Below are 21531 nucleotides of genomic sequence, written 5' to 3'. Positions count from 1 at the left end.
CTTGCGAGTCTATTATTATCGAGTTGCAATATAATCTAATGATATTCAAAAGACTCTTAAGACTCCTAAGTTAATAGTAGGGCTAACAGCAATCTGCTAACACATATAATTGTACTCACAGTAATTTTCAACAGGCTCCCCACATCCATAAATAATCTGAAAGTTACCAGTATATAACTGAACGCTCATTTCCTGATATTATTAAAAGGGGAAATTTTATGTTGACAACATTGAACACCAAGTGGAGATTTAATTCAATACATAGTATCAACATTATTTATCAACTCTGTTCAAGGCAAAATTGGAGCCAAAACATCCACTATTAGTTAAATAGTGTTTGGAGCTTGTAACAATAAGTTCAAAATATTTAACAAATTAATCCAATCCTCTGCAATACCAGGCAATGCCTTCTTACTATAACAAATAAAGGAAGCTAAAATCAGTCACTGTCTATTAACTGATAAATTGGCAGTTACCTGGAAAAAATAGGATTTGTAGGTCATATTAAGGTTGGTGATATCCTCTCAAGATTTAGTGCTCCACTTTAATGGGAATATAGGCGTGAAGTGTAGCAATACTCACTTTGCTCTAACTCTAACATTACATTAGACGATTGAATACTGAGCAACCCAAGAACCTCCACAAGTAAACTATCTACTCAGATCTCAAGATAAACCAGTGATCATGCTATGTAATGAAAACATTAAACTATAGATAAGTTTATCACTATAGTTCATAACTCATATGTTACAAGCTTAGTCCTATTGAGAATTCACCTAATAAAGGAAAACAATCTCAACAGCAGATGATAATTTTAAAGTTTTTGTCTTTGTGTGTTTGTAATATATTTTAATAATTTCGAATAAAAAGTTAAATTTTTAATATTCTAGCTCTGAACTCCACCTAGGAGTCTCATCTAAGTCAATATCCACAAAAATTCTATCTCAGGAATGTGAGTGCTAATCAGATGTACAGTTTTTGTCAGTATAATACTGATTTGTCCTAGGACCCTCACAACCTGTCATACTGCGCAATGGAAAAACTTAAATTATGCTTACCTGATAACTTGTTAGCACTAGCAGGTGACTTACTCTTCATCTTATCTGCACTAATCATAAGGCTGTTTAAATGTTTATAAAATTGTCACGTATTATATTTGTTTTCTCTTTCATGAAAAATATATTTGTAGTATCGCTTTTCTGACAGCAAATATAATTACATTTTTCATGGTTAGTGATACTGTCTGCCCTCTCAACATTTAAAAAAAAAAAAGAAATTAACATAAATTGTAGCCTGTCTATTTTGTTTCTATATAAACCTGGTGTCAATTTAAAAAAATATTGGAGCAGAAGAGAGGGAAAAAAAAAGGCTTTTTTTTATTAATGCTGTTAATTAGCTAGTGTCACTGTCAAAGAAATATCTCTAACTGCATCATCTGCCCCATTATACCTCTTCAGTCAAGATTTTATCTTAAAATTCTACATTTGTTTGAAATGGTTTTTTTTTATTATTTTTGCAAATGATCATTTGCCTATTATTTTGTACAAATCTGTACTGCTTCTTAGATCGCTTGCTGTCACCTGGGAAACAGTACAGATTTGTACAAAATAATATGCAAATGATCATTTGCATAAATAATAAACAAAAAAATTCAAACAAGTGTAGAATTTTAAATAAAATCTTGACTGAAGAGGTGATCTTATACAATCTAAGTGCTGCAGATGTGGCAGTATGTATTTCTCATAATTTAATTTCAACTTATCTCAAGTTAACAATAGGATAACTGCCCTTTTGTTAATCCAAAATAATATATTGTATTCCTATATAATTGTAATGTCAGAATTTGACTGTTTGAGCAGAGTGTTTGTGCACATGTTGTGTGTGTGTGTGTGCTTTATTGCCCAGAGTAATCAACACAATACAGATGTGCTGGTGCTTAAGTGCAGTGTTTCTCAAACACGGTCCTCAAGTATCCCCAACATGCAAGGTTTTCATTATAGTTAAGCCAGTGCACAGAGGAAATAATCAGCTGATCATTAACACCATGGTTTCTAACTTGCTCTCACCCATCAGCTGATTATTTCACCTGTGCCACGGGTTCAGCTATAATGAAAACCTGCCCTGTTGGGGGTACTTGAGGCCCCACGATTGAGAAACAATGCTTTAGTTTAATTTAAGCTACTTATATTGGGTTAATATATGTGTTTCTCCGGCATAACATAGACAGTGCCTCACTAGCCTCTGACTTCACCTGCACGACACTGGGAGCTTAACGCACCATAACGCAGAACACAAGAAGGCTTTTCAGTAACTCGTAATGGCAGCGCTATGGAGAGTGCAATAACGCAAATTTTTGGCCGTTATTTTTGCACCCTGTTTAGCGCAAAACTTGTAATCTAGGTGAGAATTATTTACATCTCTAAGTTTTCTCACACACACACACACACACTGTTTTTTTCACAGAAATATGAGTTTAATTGCACATAAGAACCACTAGTTATATCTGTTATTCCCATTCTACCTGATGCCTCAAATTGTGTTAATCCTCAAGATAAATTTATACATATCCATAGGTAATCTTAAAGGGACAGTCTACTCCAGAATTGTTATTGGTTTTTTTTAAAAAGATAGATAATCCCTTTATTACCCATTCCCCAGTTTTGCATAACCAAATTAATACTTTTTATCTCTGTGATTACCTAAATATCTAAGCCTCTGCAGGCTGCCCCCCCTTATTTCAGTTCTTTTGACAGACTTGCATTGTAGCCAATTAGTGCCCTCTCATAAGTAACTCCATGGCGTGAGGACGATGTTATTTATAAGGCACACATGAACGAATGCCCTCTTGCTATAGAAACTGTCAAATGCTTTGAGATAAGAGGCAGCCTTCAAAGGCTTAGAAATTGGCATATGAGCCTACCTAGGTTTAGTTTTCAACAAAGAATAACAAGAGAAGAAAGCAAATTTGATGATAAAAGTAAATTAAAAAGTTGTTTAAGATTGCATGCCCTATCTGAATCATGAAAGTTTAATTTTGACTAGACTGTCCCTTTAAATTTGTTTAGTGAAAATGTTCTTACCAGTCTGCTAGAAGGGCAGTTTTTTAATACCCTTTCTGCCCAGTAATATTTAATACCATTATGTATTTATTTACTTTCATGGTTCATTTCCTGACCTAACCGCCTGTTATCTGCCAGCATAATCATAGCATTGCAGTCTGTAATTAGCCAAACAGCCACTTATTTCAGTCTGGCACTATAGCTGCTGTGGTTTGATACTTCCAGCCAAGGTTACATGGGGCTGCTGTAATCTCATCTGACCTGGTATCTTCTTCATCTAAGTTCATTTTAGCAATCTTTTGCCATGTTGTCTGCAACAGGATCATGTTTGAATCAGTTGGTGCAATGGTCTATATTCACTAATGTGCATACAACTCACGGGCAAGATAACAATCTCCACTTTCCATTGTATCCTATTGAGTTGATTTACTATTATTTGCAGCAGACACTGAATTATCTCTATAGGATAACAGAGGAAGCAGGGATATGTATTCTCTCTAGAGATTTGTATGATTATAGCCGAGTCCCTACCCATCTTTGTTCATGCAAACTCTCTGTTACTACTACAGTTCTAAACTGATAATCAAGAGGGCCTGAACATATGTTTCTATTAAGAAGGGTACATGTATATAGAAGCACATGGCTGAGTGATTTCTGTTCATTTCTGGCTGGCCTCTGTTACAATTGTTTGCCAATAAAGTTTTGTTGGAGTTTTTCACACCTTATCACACACACTTTTAATTTCTGTTTTATTTCTCCTTGTAGGCGCTAAAGCAGCAGCAACAGAAGAAGAATCAAGAGAGACGGGTGGGCATGCCGGGTCCCTCCAAACCAGCATATCCTGCTGAAAACAGTGAAGACTGCTAGCAACATCGCTCCAGTAAAGCCAGGTCAGGCACACAATAAGTAGGTGGTCTGTTATCTACACATTTACATACAATATCTGGAGTTATCTTTTCTAATTTGCTGCAGCATGGGAAGCAAAGCGGACTGGGCAGTCCAACAACCATCAAATCTCACCTTCCACCATCTCTGCGGCCATGAAAGCTAATGATTCATTGCAAGCCCCTGGGGAAGAAAGCTCTACAAAGGTCAGACCGTCTGCAAGCCAGTAAGTGTCTCCCACTGAGCCAATTTTTCCTGGGGCACCAAGGACTCCCCTAGCTGTTGTAGCAATCCAGCTCTCAGAGGTGTCAGCAGACATACACTTAAGGCATAACCAGCTTTTACATGACCTTGCCCTTGCAGGACACAGGTGTACGTGGGGGCATGTGAATCTGAACAACAACATCAGACCAGTGTTGCAATGAGTGTACAGAACATTTATACCCAATACAGACCCTCCCCCCCGTGCAAAAAAAACGCCAAACTGGTTGCCAAGGCAAACATCACCCCACACCAATATACATTAAATAAGTGAAATGTTATATACTTATGTATAAAGTAGTCAAACAGTGAAAAAAACAGTGTATCAGCATACATCATCCATATACTGTGTGTGTATATATATATATATATATATATAAACAAACTCCACAGTGTAAATTACCTTAAAAGTAACAAATTAAAAATATACAGGCCAGCTACATATACATCCAAATATTGCAAGAACACAGCATGGGATGAAAACAATACTGTTAACATCAAGTTTCATAATATAAGCCAGACCGGACTAGCACTGAAATATCAAAGGGTGTAAATGGATCTGATGCGAAGGTATACAACTACAAACTGTATTAGCCTATGTGGAATACCCCTAATCCTACCTTGTATGGTGCATAAAATATTAGTAGCGGAGCCAAGTGTGGAACAAGTAGCCGCACAGAAGGGTGAATAAGCTACAGGAGTGTGAGTGACGTAAATATGGAGCGTGAGCTGCGATAGGTTAAGCGGGTCCAGCCTCTATCTGTGTACACAAGAGATACGGGCCCGATGTCAGCAATTACCATCAGGATGAGTACTGTCACTATCGCCAATATACAACCGCATAGCCGTATTCCCATGTTAAAAGTGTAACACCATATAACAGTATATCAATATACACCAAGTGCACCGGGTCAATGACATTAAGAGTCTAGAATCATCAGCAACTGGCTGCTTTAGTACACGAATAACACAAGAACACCGGAAGGTATAGGAAATGCGGTTAACTGCTAAGCCCCCAATAAAAGCCCAACCGGACTAGCACGGGCATAAGAATATTATATAATAAGGGCAGACATCAGAACCAATGCACAGGTATAACAACTCAAAAATGTACGGGCCTATGTGTAATGCTACTTGTTCTGCCTAGTACAGGGCATAATCTATAAAGCAGAGCCTAGTATGATATATAGACCAGCTTAACAGGTAAAATAAGCTACGGGCACGTGAAAGACACCAACAAAAAGGGTGTGTAGCGATTGGCTGAGAATGTCCAGCCTCTATCATGTACATAGACACCTAACGGTCACAATACCGGTACAGTAAGGTATTACCTTCTCACACCACCGTGCCCGGGTCATGCAGCTCTTATGCAGTGGGACACTAGATACTTGTGCAGGTGCAGCTCGGGCTTAGTATCCCCAGATCTCCCACTGGCTACTGGATGTGCACTGAGCAGCACTCCTGTAACTTGCTTCCTGTTCCTGGCTTGTGCAGTCGATCATCGCAGCCAGCAAAAAAAAAATTGCCCAAATCGCACACTGAAAATTGTCGCGATTAAGAAAGGTATAGGCTCTGTTATGAGCGGAGCAGCAGGCACATAGAAAAAAATTGCAAAGAGCTATGGCAGACTATACCTCTCTACCGCATGTGCGGTAGAGAGGTATAGATGTATATAAAAGGGATTTTTTTTTATGAAACTGTACAGTCTAGGCTGAATAAATATAATTTTTCCAATAGGGGGACTATTGGAGAAATTATATTTATTCAGCCAAAAATGTATTTTCTTTCATTTTGTTCTGGGGGGGGGTTCACTGATGCTCATTAGCTGATAGGTACATCCTACTACTGTTCATTAGCTGATAGGTACATCCTACTAATTCTCATTGGCTGATAGGTACATCCTACTAGTGCTCATTAGCTGATAGGTACATTCTATTAATGCTCATTAGCTGATAGTTACATCCTACTAATGCTCATTGGCTGATAGGTACATCCTACTAGTGCTCATTAGCTGATAGGTACATTCTATTAATGCTCATTAGCTGATAGGTACATCCTACTAATGTTCATTAGCTGATAGGTACATCCTACTAGTGCTCATTAGCTGATAGGTACATCCTACTAGTGCTCATTGGCTGATGGGTACATCCTACTAATGCCCATTAGCAGATAGGTACATCCTACTAATGCTCATTAGCCGATAGGTACATCCTACTAATGCCCATTAGCCGATAGGTACATCCTACTAATGCTCATTAGCCGATCGGTACATCCTACTAATGCCCATTAGCCGATCGTTACATCCTACTTATGCCCATTAGCCGATGGGTACATCCTACTAATGCACATTGGCTGAAAGGTAACATTCTACTAATGCTCATTAGCTGATAGGTATATCCTACTAAAGCTCATTAGATGATAGGTACATCCTACTAATGCTCATTAGCTGATAAGTAACATCCTACTAGTGCTCATTAGCTGATAGGTACATCCTACTAATGCTCATTGACTGATAGGTAGCATTCTACTAATGCTCATTAGCTGATAGGTAACATTCTAGTAATGCTCATTGGCTGATAGGTAACATTCTACTAATGCTCATTGGCTGATAGGTAACATTCTACTAATGCTCATTGGCTGATAGGTAACATATTACTAATGCTCATTAGCTGATAGGTAACATTGTACTAATGCTCATTAGCTGATAGGTACATCCTACTAATGCTCATTAGCTGATAGGTACATCCTACTAGTGCTCATTAGCTGATAGGTACATCTTACTAGTGCTCATTAGCTGATGGGTACATCCTACTAATACTCATTAGCTGATAGGTACATCTTACTAATGCTCATTAGCCGATAGGTACATCCTACTAATGCCCATTAGCCGATAGGTACATCCTACTAATGCTCATATAGCCGATAGGTACATCCTACTAATGCTCATTGGCTGATAGGTAACATTCTACTAATGATCATTAGCTGATAGGTATATCCTACTAATGCTCATTATATGATAGGTTACATCCTACTAATGCTCATTAGCTGATAGGTAACATCCTACTAGTGCTCATTAGCTGATAGGTAACATTCTACTAATGCTCATTAGCTGATAGGTAACATTCTACTAATGCTCATTGGCTGATAGGTAACATTCTACTAATGCTCATTGGCTGATAGGTAACATCTTACTAATGCTTATTAGCTGATAGGTAACATTCTACTAATGCTCATTAGCTGATAGGTAAATCCTACTAATGCTCATTAGCTGATAGGTACATCCTAATAATGCTCATTAACTGATAGGGAACAGCCTACTAATGCTCATTAGCTGATAGGAATATCCTACTAATGCTCATTAGCTAATAGGTACATCCTACTAATGCTCATTGGCTGATAGGCACATCCTACTAATACGCATTAGCTGATAGGTACATCCTACTAATGCTCATTAGCTAATAGGTACATCCTACTAATGCTCATTGGCTGATAGGCACATCATACTAATGCTCATTGGCTGATAGGCACATCCTACTAATGCTCATTTGCTGATAGGTACATCCTACTAATGCTCATTAGCTGATAGGTACAACCTACTAATGCTCATTAGCTGATAGGCACATCCTACTAATGCTCATTAGCTGATAGGTACATCCTACTAATGCTCATTAGCTGATAGGTACAACCTACTAATGCTCATTAGCTGATTGGTACAACCTACCTAATGCTCATTAGCTGATAGGCACATCCTACTAATGCTCATTAGCTGATAGGTACGTCCTACTAATGCTCATTAGCTAATAGGTACATCCTACTAGTGCTCATTGGCTGATAGGTAACATTCTACTAATGATCATTAGCTGATAGGTATATCCTACTAATGCTCATTATATGATAGGTACATCCTACTAATGCTCATTAGCTGATAGGTAACATCCTACTAGTGCTCATTAGCTGATAGGTAACATTCTACTAATGCTCATTAGCTGATAGGCATATCCTACTAATGCTCATTAGCTAATAGGTACATCCTACTAATGCTCATTGGCTGATAGGCACATCCTACTAATACGCATTAGCTGATAGGTACATCCTACTAATGCTCATTAGCTAATAGGTACATCCTACTAATGCTCATTGGCTGATAGGCACATCCTACTAATGCTCATTTGCTGATAGGTACATCCTACTAATGCTCATTGGCTGATAGGCACATCCTACTAATGCTCATTGGCTGATAGGCACATCCTACTAATGCTCATTTGCTGATAGGTACATCCTACTAATGCTCATTAGCTGATAGGTACATCCTACTAATGCTCATTAGCTGATAGGCACATCCTACTAATGCTCATTAGCTGATAGGTACATCCTACTAATGCTCATTAGCTGATAGGTACAACCTACTAATGCTCATTAGCTGATTGGTACAACCTACTAATGCTCATTAGCTGATAGGCACATCCTACTAATGCTCATTAGCTGATAGGTACGTCCTACTAATGCTCATTAGCCGATAGGTACATCCTACTAATGCTCATTGGCTGATAGGTAACATTCTACTAATGATCATTAGCTGATAGGTATATCCTTACTAATGCTCATTATATGATAGGTACATCCTACTAAATGCTCATTAGCTGATAGGTAACATCCTACTAGTGCTCATTAGCTGATAGGTAACATTCTACTAATGCTCATTAGCTGATAGGTAACATTCTACTAATGCTCATTGGCTGATAGGTAACATTCTACTAATGCTCATTGGCTGATAGGTAACATCTTACTAATGCTTATTAGCTGATAGGTAACATTCTACTAATGCTCATTAGCTGATAGGTAAATCCTACTAATGCTCATTAGCTGATAGGTACATCCTAATAATGCTCATTAACTGATAGGGAACAGCCTACTAATGCTCATTAGCTGATAGGCATATCCTACTAATGCTCATTAGCTAATAGGTACATCCTACTAATGCTCATTGGCTGATAGGCACATCCTACTAATATGCATTAGCTGATAGGTACATCCTACTAATGCTCATTAGCTAATAGGTACATCCTACTAATGCTCATTGGCTGATAGGCACATCCTACTAATGCTCATTTGCTGATAGGTACATCCTACTAATGCTCATTGGCTGATAGGCACATCCTACTAATGCTCATTGGCTGATAGGCACATCCTACTAATGCTCATTTGCTGATAGGTACATCCTACTAATGCTCATTAGCTGATAGGTACAACCTACTAATGCTCATTAGCTGATAGGCACATCCTACTAATGCTCATTGGCTGATAGGCACATCCTACTAATGCTCATTTGCTGATAGGTACATCCTACTAATGCTCATTGGCTGATAGGCACATCCTACTAATGCTCATTGGCTGATAGGCACATCCTACTAATGCTCATTTGCTGATAGGTACATCCTACTAATGCTCATTAGCTGATAGGTACAACCTACCTAATGCTCATTAGCTGATAGGCACATCCCTACTAATGCTCATTAGCTGATAGGTACATCCTACTAATGCTCATTAGCTGATAGGTACAACCTACTAATGCTCATTAGCTGATTGGTACAACCTACTAATGCTCATTAGCTGATAGGCACATCCTACTAATGCTCATTAGCTGATAGGTACGTCCTACTAATGCTCATTAGCTAATAGGTACATCCTACTAGTGCTCATTGGCTGATGGGTACAACCTACTAATGCTCATTGTCTGATAGGTACATCCTACTAATGCTCATTGTCTGATAGGTAACATTCTACTAATGCTCATTAGCTGATAGGTACATCCTACTAATGCTCATTAGCTGATAGGTACATCCTACTAATGCTCATTAGCTGATAGGTACATCCTACTAGTGCTCATTAGCTGATAGGTACATCCTACTAATGCTCATTAGCTGATAGGTACATCCTACTAGTGCTCATTAGCTGATAGGTACATCCCTACTAATGCTCATTAGCTGATAGGTACATCTACTAGTGCTCATTAGCTGATAGGTACATCCTACTAATGCTCATTAGCTGATAGGTACATCCTACTAGTGCTCATTAGCTGATAGGCACATCCTACTAATGCTCATTGTCTGATAGGTAACATTCTACTAATTCCTCATTAGCGGATAGGTACATCCTACTAAGGATAGGTACATCCTACTAATGCTCATTAGCTGATAGGTACATCCTACTAATGCTCATTAGCTGATAGGCACATCCTACTAATACTCATTAGCTGATAGGTACATCCTACTAATGCTCATTAGCTAATAGGTACATACTACTAATGCTCATTAGCTGATAGGTACATCCTACTAATGCTCATTAGCTAATAGGTACATACTACTAATGCTCATTAGCTAATAGGTACATACTGCTAATGCTCATTAGCTGATAGGTACATCCTACTAATGCTCATTAGCTAATAGGTACATACTACTAATGCTCATTAGCTAATAGGTACATACTACTAATGCTCATTAGCTGATAGGTACAATCCTACTAGTGCTCATTAGCTGATAGGTACATCCTACTAGTGCTCATTAGCTGATAGGTACATCCTACTAGTGCTCATTAGCTGATAGGTACTCCCTATGAATGCTTATTGGCTGATCAGTATTTTCTGCTGTTTAAATGCTTCTTTTTTTGTGTTTTTTTATATCAATGTAAAAAACATTATTATTTTCTTCCACTGGATTCTGCTAAAGATGCCTCTGTAAGCAGGGCATTCAGCAAAAAATGAAAAACAAATGTATAAGCTGCCTACAGTAAATGTGCATAGGTCACAATAGATATAGATTTGCATTATAAATGTAGCTCTATATAAAAGTGTTGTCCCTGTATAACACATGTGATGTAGCTGTTGTTTCATATTTCTGGACTTTTGTGTTTTAGGGCACTTAAAAAAGGACAAAATGTGCAGAAATCGATGTGGAGACCCCAGAATCAATCCTGGTGAACACGAACCTGCGGGCGCTGATAAACAAGCACACCTTCTCACTACTGCCTGGGGACTGTCAACAACATCTCCTCCTGCTGCTGCCCGAGGTGGATAGGCCGGTGAGAGTCCTTCTGTGTCTAGTATACAAACTATTTTGACAAAATAAATAGCATAACATCAATATGTCTGGTATTCTAGGATTTTGCAGAATCCAAAAAAATAGGAAATTATCATGAATAATGAAAATGAGAAAAACAAGGAAAGAACACTTCTTATGGACAAAAGTCCTCTGGGCATGTTAACATCATTAGTGATTAAGTAGATATTTTCATGATATCTTTTATGTCCATACTTGGTAATAATTATTAACATGAAATATAAAAATAATACAATTATTCTGCGAACATAAAAGTTGCATTAACCACTCTTCAAAATATGGGATCTACTGTATATCGTAAAACAGTCAGATGTACCCAGAGATCTCTAAGTAAAATTTAAGTATTAAAGAATCCGATAGACATTAACTTCATTTTTTCAGCAAAACCTTTAAACTTATATAATATACAATTAGGATATGCTTAAGTTTTTCTTTCAGTTCTAAGTTTACATTTTACACAGAACAAAGAAAAACAAAAATATGAGATTGCAAATCTCAACCTCTGGGAGAAGATAAGATCCACATTTCCAGATTAATTCCACCTCTAGGTAAAACCTTAAAGGGACACTGAACCCAAATTTTTTCTTTCATGATTCAGATAGAATTTGCAATTTTAAGCAACTTTCTAAATTACTCCTATTAGCAATTTTCCTTCATTCTCTTGCTATCTTTATTTGAAAATTATGAATGTAAATCTTAGCAGCCAGCCCATTTTAGGTTCAGCACCATGGATAGCGCTTGCTTATTGGAGGCTGACATTTACCCACCAATAAGCAAGCATAGCCCATGTTCTCAACCAAAAATGGTCCCGCTCTTATGCATCACATTCCTGCTTTTAAATAAAGATAGCAAGAGAGCAAAGAGAAATTGATAATAGGAGTAAATTAGAAAGTTGCTTAAAATTGCATGCCTTATCGGAATCATTAAAGAAAAAAAATTCTGTTTACTGTCCCTTTAACCCCTTAATGACCAACAACGTATGGGGTACGTCCTGCAAAAAAATGCAGTTAATGACCAAGGACGTACCCCATACGTCGTTGGTCTTTGAAAGCAGTGGAAGCGATCCTGATAGCTTCCAGCTGCTTTCATGTTATTGCAGTGATGCCTCAATATTGAGGCATCCTGCAATAACTGTTTTTAGCCATCCGATGCAGAGAGAGCCACTCTGTGGCCCTCTCTGCATCGGCTATCAATGGCCGTTATCGTTGGTACGTGGGAGCTCATCCAGGGAGGCGGGTGGGCAGTCATTGGTGGAGGAGGGGGGAGGGATCTAGTGCGGGTGCGCGCAGCGTGCACGGGCGCGTGCACGAGAGCCGTGCACTGGCGCGCGTGCACGAGAGCTCTATAAAAACAGCATCAATATGCTGTAGATCTGGAGGGTGGGAGAGAGGATTGGGGAGGGTGGGATTTTAAAATCAAGGCATCTGGGAGAGGGTGGGGGGGTTGGATGTTGAGGGGGGGGGGCAGCTACACTACAGAAATAAATAAAATATTTAATAAAATAAAAAAATAAAAATACATTATTATTTTTAAAACTGGGTAATGGAAGACAGCTGCCAGTACCCAATATGGTACCCAATAAAGGCAGAGGGGGGGGGGGGTTAAAGAGCTGTTTGGGGGGGATCAGGGAGGTTGGGGCTAAGGGGGGTCCTACACAGCAGAAGAATTTTTTTTTTTTTTTAAACTAAAACCCCCCAAAAAACTTTTATTTTAGTACTGGCAGACTTTCTGCCAGTACTTAAGATGGCGGGGACAATTGTGGGGTGGGGGAGGGAATGGAGCTGTTTGGGAGGGATCAGGGGGTGGGATGTGTCAGGTGGGAGGCTGATCTCTACACTAAAGCTAAAATTAACCCTGCAAGCTCCCTACAAGCTACCTAATTAACTCCTTCACTGCTAGACATAATATACGTGTGATGCGCAGCGGCATTTAGCGACCTTCTAACTACCAAAAAGCAACACCAAAGCCATATATGTCTGCTATTTCTGAACAAAGGGGATACCAGAGAAGCATTTACAACAATTTGTGCCATAATTGCACAAGCTGTTTGTAAATAATTTCAGTGAGAAACCTAAAATTGTGAAATATTTAAAGTTTTTTTTTAATTTGATCGCATTTGGCGGTGAAATGGTGGCATGAAATATACCAAAATGGGCCTAGATCAATACTTGGGGTTGTTTACTACACTACACTAAAGCTAAAATTAACCCTACAAGCTCCCTACATGCTTCCTAATTAACCCCTTCACTGCTGCGCATAATACACTTGTGGTGCGCAGTGGCATTTAGCGGCCTTCTAATTACCAAAAAGCAACGTAAAAGCCATATATGTCTGCTATTTCTGAACAAAGGGGATCCCAGAGAAGCATTTAAAACCATTTGTGCAATAATTGCACAAGCTGTTTGTAAATAATTTCAGTGAGAAACCTAAAGTTTGTGAAAAAATTTGTGAAAAAGTGAACATTTTTTTTTTATTTGATCGCATTTGGTGGTGAAATGGTGGCATGAAATATACCAAAATGGGCCTAGATCAATACTTTGGCATGTCTTCTAAAAATATATATATACATGTTAAAGGATATTCAGGGATTCCTGACAGATATCAGTGTTCTAATGTAACTAGCGCTAATTTTGAAAAAAAGTGGTTTGGAAATAGCAAAGTGCTACTTTTATTTAGTGCCCTATAACTTGCAAAAAAAGCAAAGAAGATGTAAACATTGGGTATTTCTAAACTCAGGACAAAATTTAGAAACTATTTAGCATGGGTGTTTTTTGGTGGTTGTAGATGTGCAACAGATTTTGGGGGTCAAAGTTTGAAAAAATTGTTTTTTTTCCATTTTTTTCCTCATATTTTATAATTTTTTTAATAGTAAATTATAAGATATGATGAAAATAATGGTATCTTTAGAAAGTCCATTTAATGGCGAGAAAAACGGTATATAATATGTGTGGGTACAGTAAATGAGTAAGAGGAAAATTACAGCTAAACACAAACACCGCAGAAATGTAAAAATAGCCTTGGTCCCAAACGGTCAACAAATGGAAAAGTGCTCTGGTCACTAAGGGGTTAAAGCCAATATTGTATACATAACTGCCCAGAGGTTTAAGCCTTATGTGAGGAGAGGGAGGTGGGAGAGAAGAGAAAAAAAAACACCATGGGGGGAAGGAAAGGGAGGTAAAGAAGGGAGGGGGAAAGTCACATACTGGTTCTCCAGATAACTGGAAAGGTGCCATTATCAATATTGTGTTGGAACCAGCCTGAGCCCTTAAATTGTGAAACAACTTGTATTTGGGACTCAGCCGCTAAGGACAAAATCAGAGTTTCTTTCTAATAGCATGGAGAGTCCACGAATCCATTCTAATTACTAGTGGGAATTCAACTCCTGGCCAGCAAGAGGAGGCAAAAAACACCCCATCAGAGCTGTTAAGTGTCACTCTCATTACCCATAATCCCCAGTCATTCTTTGCCTTGGAGGATGTGCGAAGATGGTGTCTGAACAATTTAATGTTATCAGACACACGCAGGTGTGGTTCTCAGTCATTATTTTGTGGTCCAGGCCGCCTGTTGTTTCATTAAGAGGCCTTAGGGTTAGTCCTGCAGTTACATGAAAACCGCCATTGGCCGCAGACAGTTTAATAGGATAGCGGCTGGGGGACGCTCCGCAGTTCATCCCTCCTCTTAATGGGGTTTAATCTATGGAGCCTAACCCACAGTATTTTTCCACTTTAGAGTGGGTTTACATTTGCGTTGAAGGTGTAGGGGCTGAGGGACGCCCCGCGGTACATCCTGCTTCTTGCCATTAAGGCGTTCTTGAAACTGGTAGCGGTTCCACCATAAAAAGCTACACAGTCAGCTGGACAATAGCCCCTTCGCAGCACTCAGCTAAGGAAGATATGCCTCTCAGTTAAGGTTACAGATGGTAGCATTAAGCAGTACTTAGCGAGTATATAATGGCTGCTTTTGCAGCTCACAGCGTGTCGCACTTTTAGGTGAAGCGCAATCTCTGTTATCTGACTAGGAGGCTGGTGTGTTCTCTCCTGTATCAGGAGATAGTTGTTCTAGTGTGCCAACTGTTTAATCTTACAGATTTAAGCATGGGGCTCTCATGTACAGTTTTTGTCCATATTTAAAAAGACGCTATTATTATTTGTATTTCCCCGCCATGATCAGAGGTATTTTGGCGCGCTGTTTACTTTGCACCTCGGAGTGAATCTCAGTTCTCCGGTGCATTTTTATTTGTCTCAGATGCAGGGTTCTCCTTCTGAGCCCTATATATGTTTTTACATTGTTTGTGATCAAACTATATGTCTTGCTGGGTCATGTAATTTTAATTTATCTACCCCAAAGGGTCAGAGTAGCCATAGTAGACTGTGTATTAGGTTAACATCTTACAGTCAGTGGCTTTTTCTTTCCATTTATTCTATCACTGACATAGTTTTCTCTAGAAGACCAGAGTGTTTGTTAATTATGTGTGAAGTTGTGATATGGAAAGAGTTAACATTTTCTTCATAAATGGAAAGAGTCCACAGCTGCATTCATTATTTTTGGGAAATTCAGAAGCTGGCCACCAGGAGGAGGCAAAGACACCCCAGCCAAAGGCTTAAATACTCCTCCCACTCCCCTCATTCCCCAGTCATTCTTTGCCTTTCGTCCCAGACGGTTGGTAGAGAAGTGTCAGAGGATACACAACATTACACAGTAGCAGACACAATCACATAACAAACATGATTATAAACCCCCCTCAGGAGATATAAACCCTTGATTCCGAGATACAAAAAGTAGCCTTACTTATTGTAATTGCCTAATTTATAATTTAATTTTATTTAAAAATGCAGAAAATGTTGTACTAAACAAATACCTTCGCAGAAAGTGAAAAGAAATTCTGCCTCGGGTGGTTAGCAGCAATCCTGCTACAGTTAATTGCTCCTTGAACGTGTGTTCGAAATTCTTTCTTCTTATATATATTAGATAGGATTCCTTGATTTTTCTCAAACGAGAAAGTATTAGCATAGGACTGTTGCATCCTGTCCTATTTTTTTCTTTTTATTTGTAGCTTTCATTCTCTTGAGAGAATGGTTTTTCTGGGTGTTTCATTCTTTATGTGAAGGATACAAGAGGGAAAGATTTTATGGCCTTCAATGTGGTTCTGGAAAACAATTCCTTGGTTCCAAATACCAGGGTAGATTTTAAGGGACAATCATATTCTCGATTTCCATGAAGATTGTTTTTTGACTGAGTTTTAAAAAAAAAAATAATAATAATAAAAAAAAATCATGTTTTTTTGCGGCCTGTCTTCCCTTCAGTCCTCTGTTTGTCCTTCAGTGGCACTGGGTTTGGAAGTATTGGTTTCATGGTGGTTTCCATGGACATTATCTTTGCTCGTTTTCATCTGAGATCTCTACAGTTATTCATGCTCAGACTATGGAATGGAGAACACTCGGACCTCTCTCAGAGGATAGTCTCTGACATCCAGACGAGAGGTTTTCTGCCCTGGTGGCTCTCTCAGGACAATCCATCCCAGGGCCATGCTTCCTGAGATTATCTTGGGAAATATTGTCAGTGGTTGCCAGCCTCTCAGGCTGGGGAGCAGTTAGGGGTTTTCTTAAGAGTTCAGGGACTTGGACTCATAAGGAGTCTGCCCTCCCTATAAATACCCTAGAGTTGAGTGCAATCGTCAATGCTCTGATAGATTAACCTTAACTGAGTCTGGTCCGGGTTATCAGATTCCAATCGGACATCTTTTCTTCAGTGGCGTATATCAGCCACCTTGAAGGGGGTGTCACGAGTTCTTCAGTGGACAGCTTCTCATAATTGCCTCATATCTGCTATCCACATCCCAGGGGTGGACAACTGGGAAGCGGAATTTCTGAACAAGCAGATTTTTCATCCTGGGGAGTGAGCTCTTTTTCCAAATGTTTTCTCAATGATAACTCTCAGATGGGGAGTTTTGAAGTTGGATCCGATGGATTCTCGTCTAAAATCCAAACTATCAAGGTATGAATCAGGATCAAGGGATCTGCAAGCAGCTCTGGTTGACGCTCTGGCGGTTCCTTAGGACTTCGGTCTTGTGTTCCTGTTTCCTCCGTTTCCCCCTTTCCTCGAGTAATAGCTCGTATCTAACAGGAGAGGGTGTCGGTGATCCTAATCGCCTCTACCTGGCATCGCAGAATCTGTTCCGGGAGTATTTGCGCGGATGTTTTTGGCGCATTTTCTCCCTAGTGCAGGGGCGGTCCTGCAAGGCATTCCTGATGTCCGGGTGTGGCCTAATCTACTTCCTGCTGGGCTGAATGTGCAGGAGACGTAACGGTTTCTGTGGTCCGGGTCCTAGGAGGTGGTGAGTGCCCCAGCCATTGGAGGTGTAAAAAGCTGCCATTGTTTATATTCTATACTAGTCCGTAACAAAGCCGCAAACTATGGAGGACTCTGACTCGTTAGAGGGTACTCCCTATTTAACTAAGTCTAGTACTTGTGTTTATTGTGAGGCGGTTCCGGTAGATCCGCCTGCTCAACTATGTTCCCCTTGCCTTGATAAGGTCTCGGCTTCTCGAAGTAAGAGAATGTCTAGTATTACTGAGCCGTCCACCTCTGAGGGCTCCCCGTCCCGTGAGGTGCGTGACTATATTCCTCTCCGAGTACACATGCAGCGCGCCAGGGCATGTCTATCTCTCCTTCAGGGGAAATCCGTTGGCCGCCAGACTTTGCGGATCAACTGCAAACGGCGGTCTTGTAGGTGATTAGTGCCTTACTACGTTCTGCTAAGCGCAAGCGTAGGGTAAAATATTGCGATCTGGCCCAGGAGTCATATACTCCTATGGATATCTCGGAAAGGTTATCTGCTGACTTTGACGACTATTCGGAGGACGTTCCTTCTGGGTCGGAATCCAGGTCATCTAAAGCTCCGTCTGCAGAGGAGCCTGACTTTAGGTTTAGGATGGAAAATTTGCGCTTTTTGCTGAAGCAGGTGCTGGCTACTTTCGAGGTTCTGGAACCGAAACTTCCGATACCAAAACTTCCGGAGGAACCTTCTATTCCTAAGGTTGATAAAGTGTATGAGGACAGGGTGGTACCTCAGACCTTCCCGGTTCCTGTTAAGATGGCTAGTAATATTATTAAGAACGAATGGGAGAGATTAGGTTCTTCTTTTTCCCCTTCTTCTTCCTTCAAGAAACTGTTCCCCATCCCAGACTCTCAGCTCGAGCTGTGGGGGACCGTCCCTAAGGTGGATGGTGCTATCTCTACGCTCGCCAAGTGAATGACGATTCCTCTTGAGGTTAGTTCGTCGTTCAAAGGGCCTATGGATAAAAAGTTAGAAAACATGTTGAGGAAGATGTTTCAACACACAGGGTTTGTTTTTCAGCCGGCAGCCGCAGTAGTGGCGGTTGCCAGAGCTGCAACATATTGGTGCGAATCTCTGTATGATATGGTCAAGAGGGAAACTCCCCTCAATGAAATACAGGAGAGAATTAAGGCCTTGAGGGTAGCTAATTCTTTTATTTTTTATGCCAATATGCAAATTATTCGCCTGAATGCTAAGGTTTCAGGGTTTTCTGTACTAGCCCGCATGGCTCTTTGGCTAAATTAGTGGTCTGCGGACATGACCTCTAAGTCCAGACTGTTATACCTTCCCTTTCAGGGAAAGATACTGTTCGGTCCAGGATTGGACTTGATCATATCCACGGTGACGAGAGGCAAGGGTGCTTTCCTACCGCAGGATAAGAAGCCTAAGTCTAAGGGATCTACTTTTCGTCCCTTTTGTGTGGACAAGGCCCAATGCCAGCAGCCCCCCGCAAAAGCAGATCAGTCCACGGGTGCTTGGAAGCCAGCTCAGTCTTGGAACAAGTCCAAGCAGAACAAGAAGCCTGCCAAAAGTCGGCATGAAAGGGCAGATTATCTCTCATCTCAGAGGCCTGGTTGCAGGACGTTCAGGACCCTTGGGTTCTGGAGGTTGTCGCCCAAGGATACAGGATAGGGTTCAGAACTCATCCGCCCAGGGGCAGATTCCTCCTGTCAAATCTGTCTTCCAGACCAGAAATGATAGAATCCTTTCTAGACTGTGTGAGGGATCTCTCTTCTCTCAGAGTTATTGTACCAGTACCCCCAGCAGAAAGGGGTCTAGGGTACTATTCAAACCTTTTCATTGTCCCAAAGAAGGAGGGCACATTCCGCCCGATTCTAGACCTAAAATGTTTAAACAAGTTTCTGGCTGTTCCATCTTTCAAAATGGAAACGATCAGATCTATTCTGCCCCTAGTTCAAGAGGGTCAGTTCATGATGACGATAGACTTGAAGGATGCTTACCTTCATGTGCCAATACACAGGGATCACTTCAGGTTCCTGAGATTTGTGTTTCTGGACCAACATTTCCAATTTGTGGCCCTTACCTTTGGTCTGGTGACGGCTCAGAGAGTCTTCACAAAGGTTCTGGGGGCACTGCTTGCAGTAGCCAGGTCCAGATGCATTGCTGTGGCGCCCTATCTGGACCACTCGAGGGCCCTTCTGCTTTTGCTCCAATCTCACAGTTGGAAGATAAACTCAGGAAAGAGCTCCCTGATTCCCAGAAACAGGGTGGAGTTCCTGGGAACGATAATAGATTCTATATCCATGAGAATATTTCTCACAGATCAGAGACGCAGGAAGATTGCCTCTGCCTGTCTTGCCCTTGAGTCCTACTCCAGCCCCTCTGTGGAGGTGATCGGGCTCATGGTATCCAGCATCAATGTCATTCCATTTGCCAGGTTCCATCTCAGACCTCTTCAGTTGTGCATGTTGAGACAGTGGAACGGTGATTATACAGATCTATCCCAAAAGATTTCTCTGGATGATCGGACGATGGACTCCCTCTCTGTCCCAAGGGAGAGGGTGGCTGTGTATATATGTCTCGGGAAAGTGATCTTGGAGGGGGGTAGGAGAATGAGGTGGGCAGCCACACTGCGGAAAACATTATTTATTTTTAAAAAAAGAGGGGGAAAAAAAAGGAAACTGGGTACTGGCAGACAGCTGCCAGTACCTAACATGGAGGCTAATAGGTAGAGGGGGGAGGGTTAGAGAGCTGTTTTTTTTCTGCCAGTTCACTGAGGGGACAGATTTCGGCCCTTTCTGTTTTACTGCACAAGAGGCTTGATGAGCTATCTGACGTGCAATCCTTCGTTAAGGCTCTGATCAGAATTAGACCGGTGTTTAGATATAATGCTCCACCTTGGAGTTTGAATCTTGTTCTTAGTTTTTTTCAACGGGCTCTGTGTGTGCCTATGCATTCGATTGACATTAAATTGTTGTCCTGGAATATTCTTTTTCTATTGGCTATTGTGTCAACACGCCGAGTTGGCCGCCTTGCAATGTGAGCCTCCCTATCTAGTGTTTCACTCTGATAAGGCTGTTCTACATACCCGCTTGGGTTTTCTTCCTAAGGTGGTGTCTGATCGTAACATCAATCAAGAGATTGTGGTACCTTCCTTATGTCCTAATACTTCTTCTTTAAAGGAATGTTTACTTCATAATCTGTATATTGTTCGAGCTTTGAAGTTTTATCTTCAAGATACTAAGGATTTTAGACAAGCTTCTTCTTTGTTTGTTATCTACTCTGGGAAGCATAAGGGTCTAAAGGCCTCTTCAACTTCCTTATCTTTTTGTTTGAGGAGTGTTATACGCTTAGCTTACGAGTCAGCGGGACATAGACCTCCTCAGAGGATTACGGCTCATTCCACTAGAGCGGTTGCTTCCTCTTGGGCCTTTAAAAACGAGGCATCTATGGAGCAGCTTTGTAAAGCGTCTTTCTTTCATGTAATTAGCAAGAGTCCATGAGCTAGTGACGTATGGGATATACATTCCTACCAGGAGGGGCAAAGTTTCCCAAACCTCAAAATGCCTATAAATACACCCCTCACCACACCCACAATTCAGTTTTACAAACTTTGCCTCCGATGGAGGTGGTGAAGTAAGTTTGTGCTAGATTCTACGTTGATATGCGCTCCGCAGCAAGTTGGAGCCCGGTTTTCCTCTCAGCGTGCAGTGAATGTCAGAGGGATGTGAGGAGAGTATTGCCTATTTGAATGCAGTGATCTCCTTTTAAGGGGTCTATTTCATAGGTTCTCTGTTATCGGTCGTAGAGATTCATCTCTTACCTCCCTTTTCAGATCGACGATATACTCTTATATATACCATTACCTCTGCTGATTCTCGTTTCAGTACTGGTTTGGCTATCTGCTATATGT

At 40.5% G+C, this 21531-nt stretch overlaps 1 protein-coding gene across 1 annotated transcript in view; it reads left to right on the top strand.

Moving 5' to 3' along the window:
• The window catches only part of ASXL2 (ASXL transcriptional regulator 2), a 462065-nt gene that overhangs the window by 356570 nt on the left and 83964 nt on the right, over positions 1-21531 (top strand). The window contains 6 exon segments of the mRNA XM_053709473.1: positions 3825-3878; positions 3880-3949; positions 4032-4126; positions 4128-4170; positions 11118-11125; positions 11127-11282. Of these exon segments, the coding sequence (XP_053565448.1) occupies positions 3825-3878; positions 3880-3949; positions 4032-4126; positions 4128-4170; positions 11118-11125; positions 11127-11282 (426 nt within the window).

Source organism: Bombina bombina, chromosome 4 (genome assembly GCF_027579735.1).
Source record: "Bombina bombina isolate aBomBom1 chromosome 4, aBomBom1.pri, whole genome shotgun sequence".
In the NCBI taxonomy this organism is placed as follows: domain Eukaryota; kingdom Metazoa; phylum Chordata; class Amphibia; order Anura; family Bombinatoridae; genus Bombina; species Bombina bombina.
This window is presented reverse-complemented; position numbering and strand designations above follow the sequence as displayed.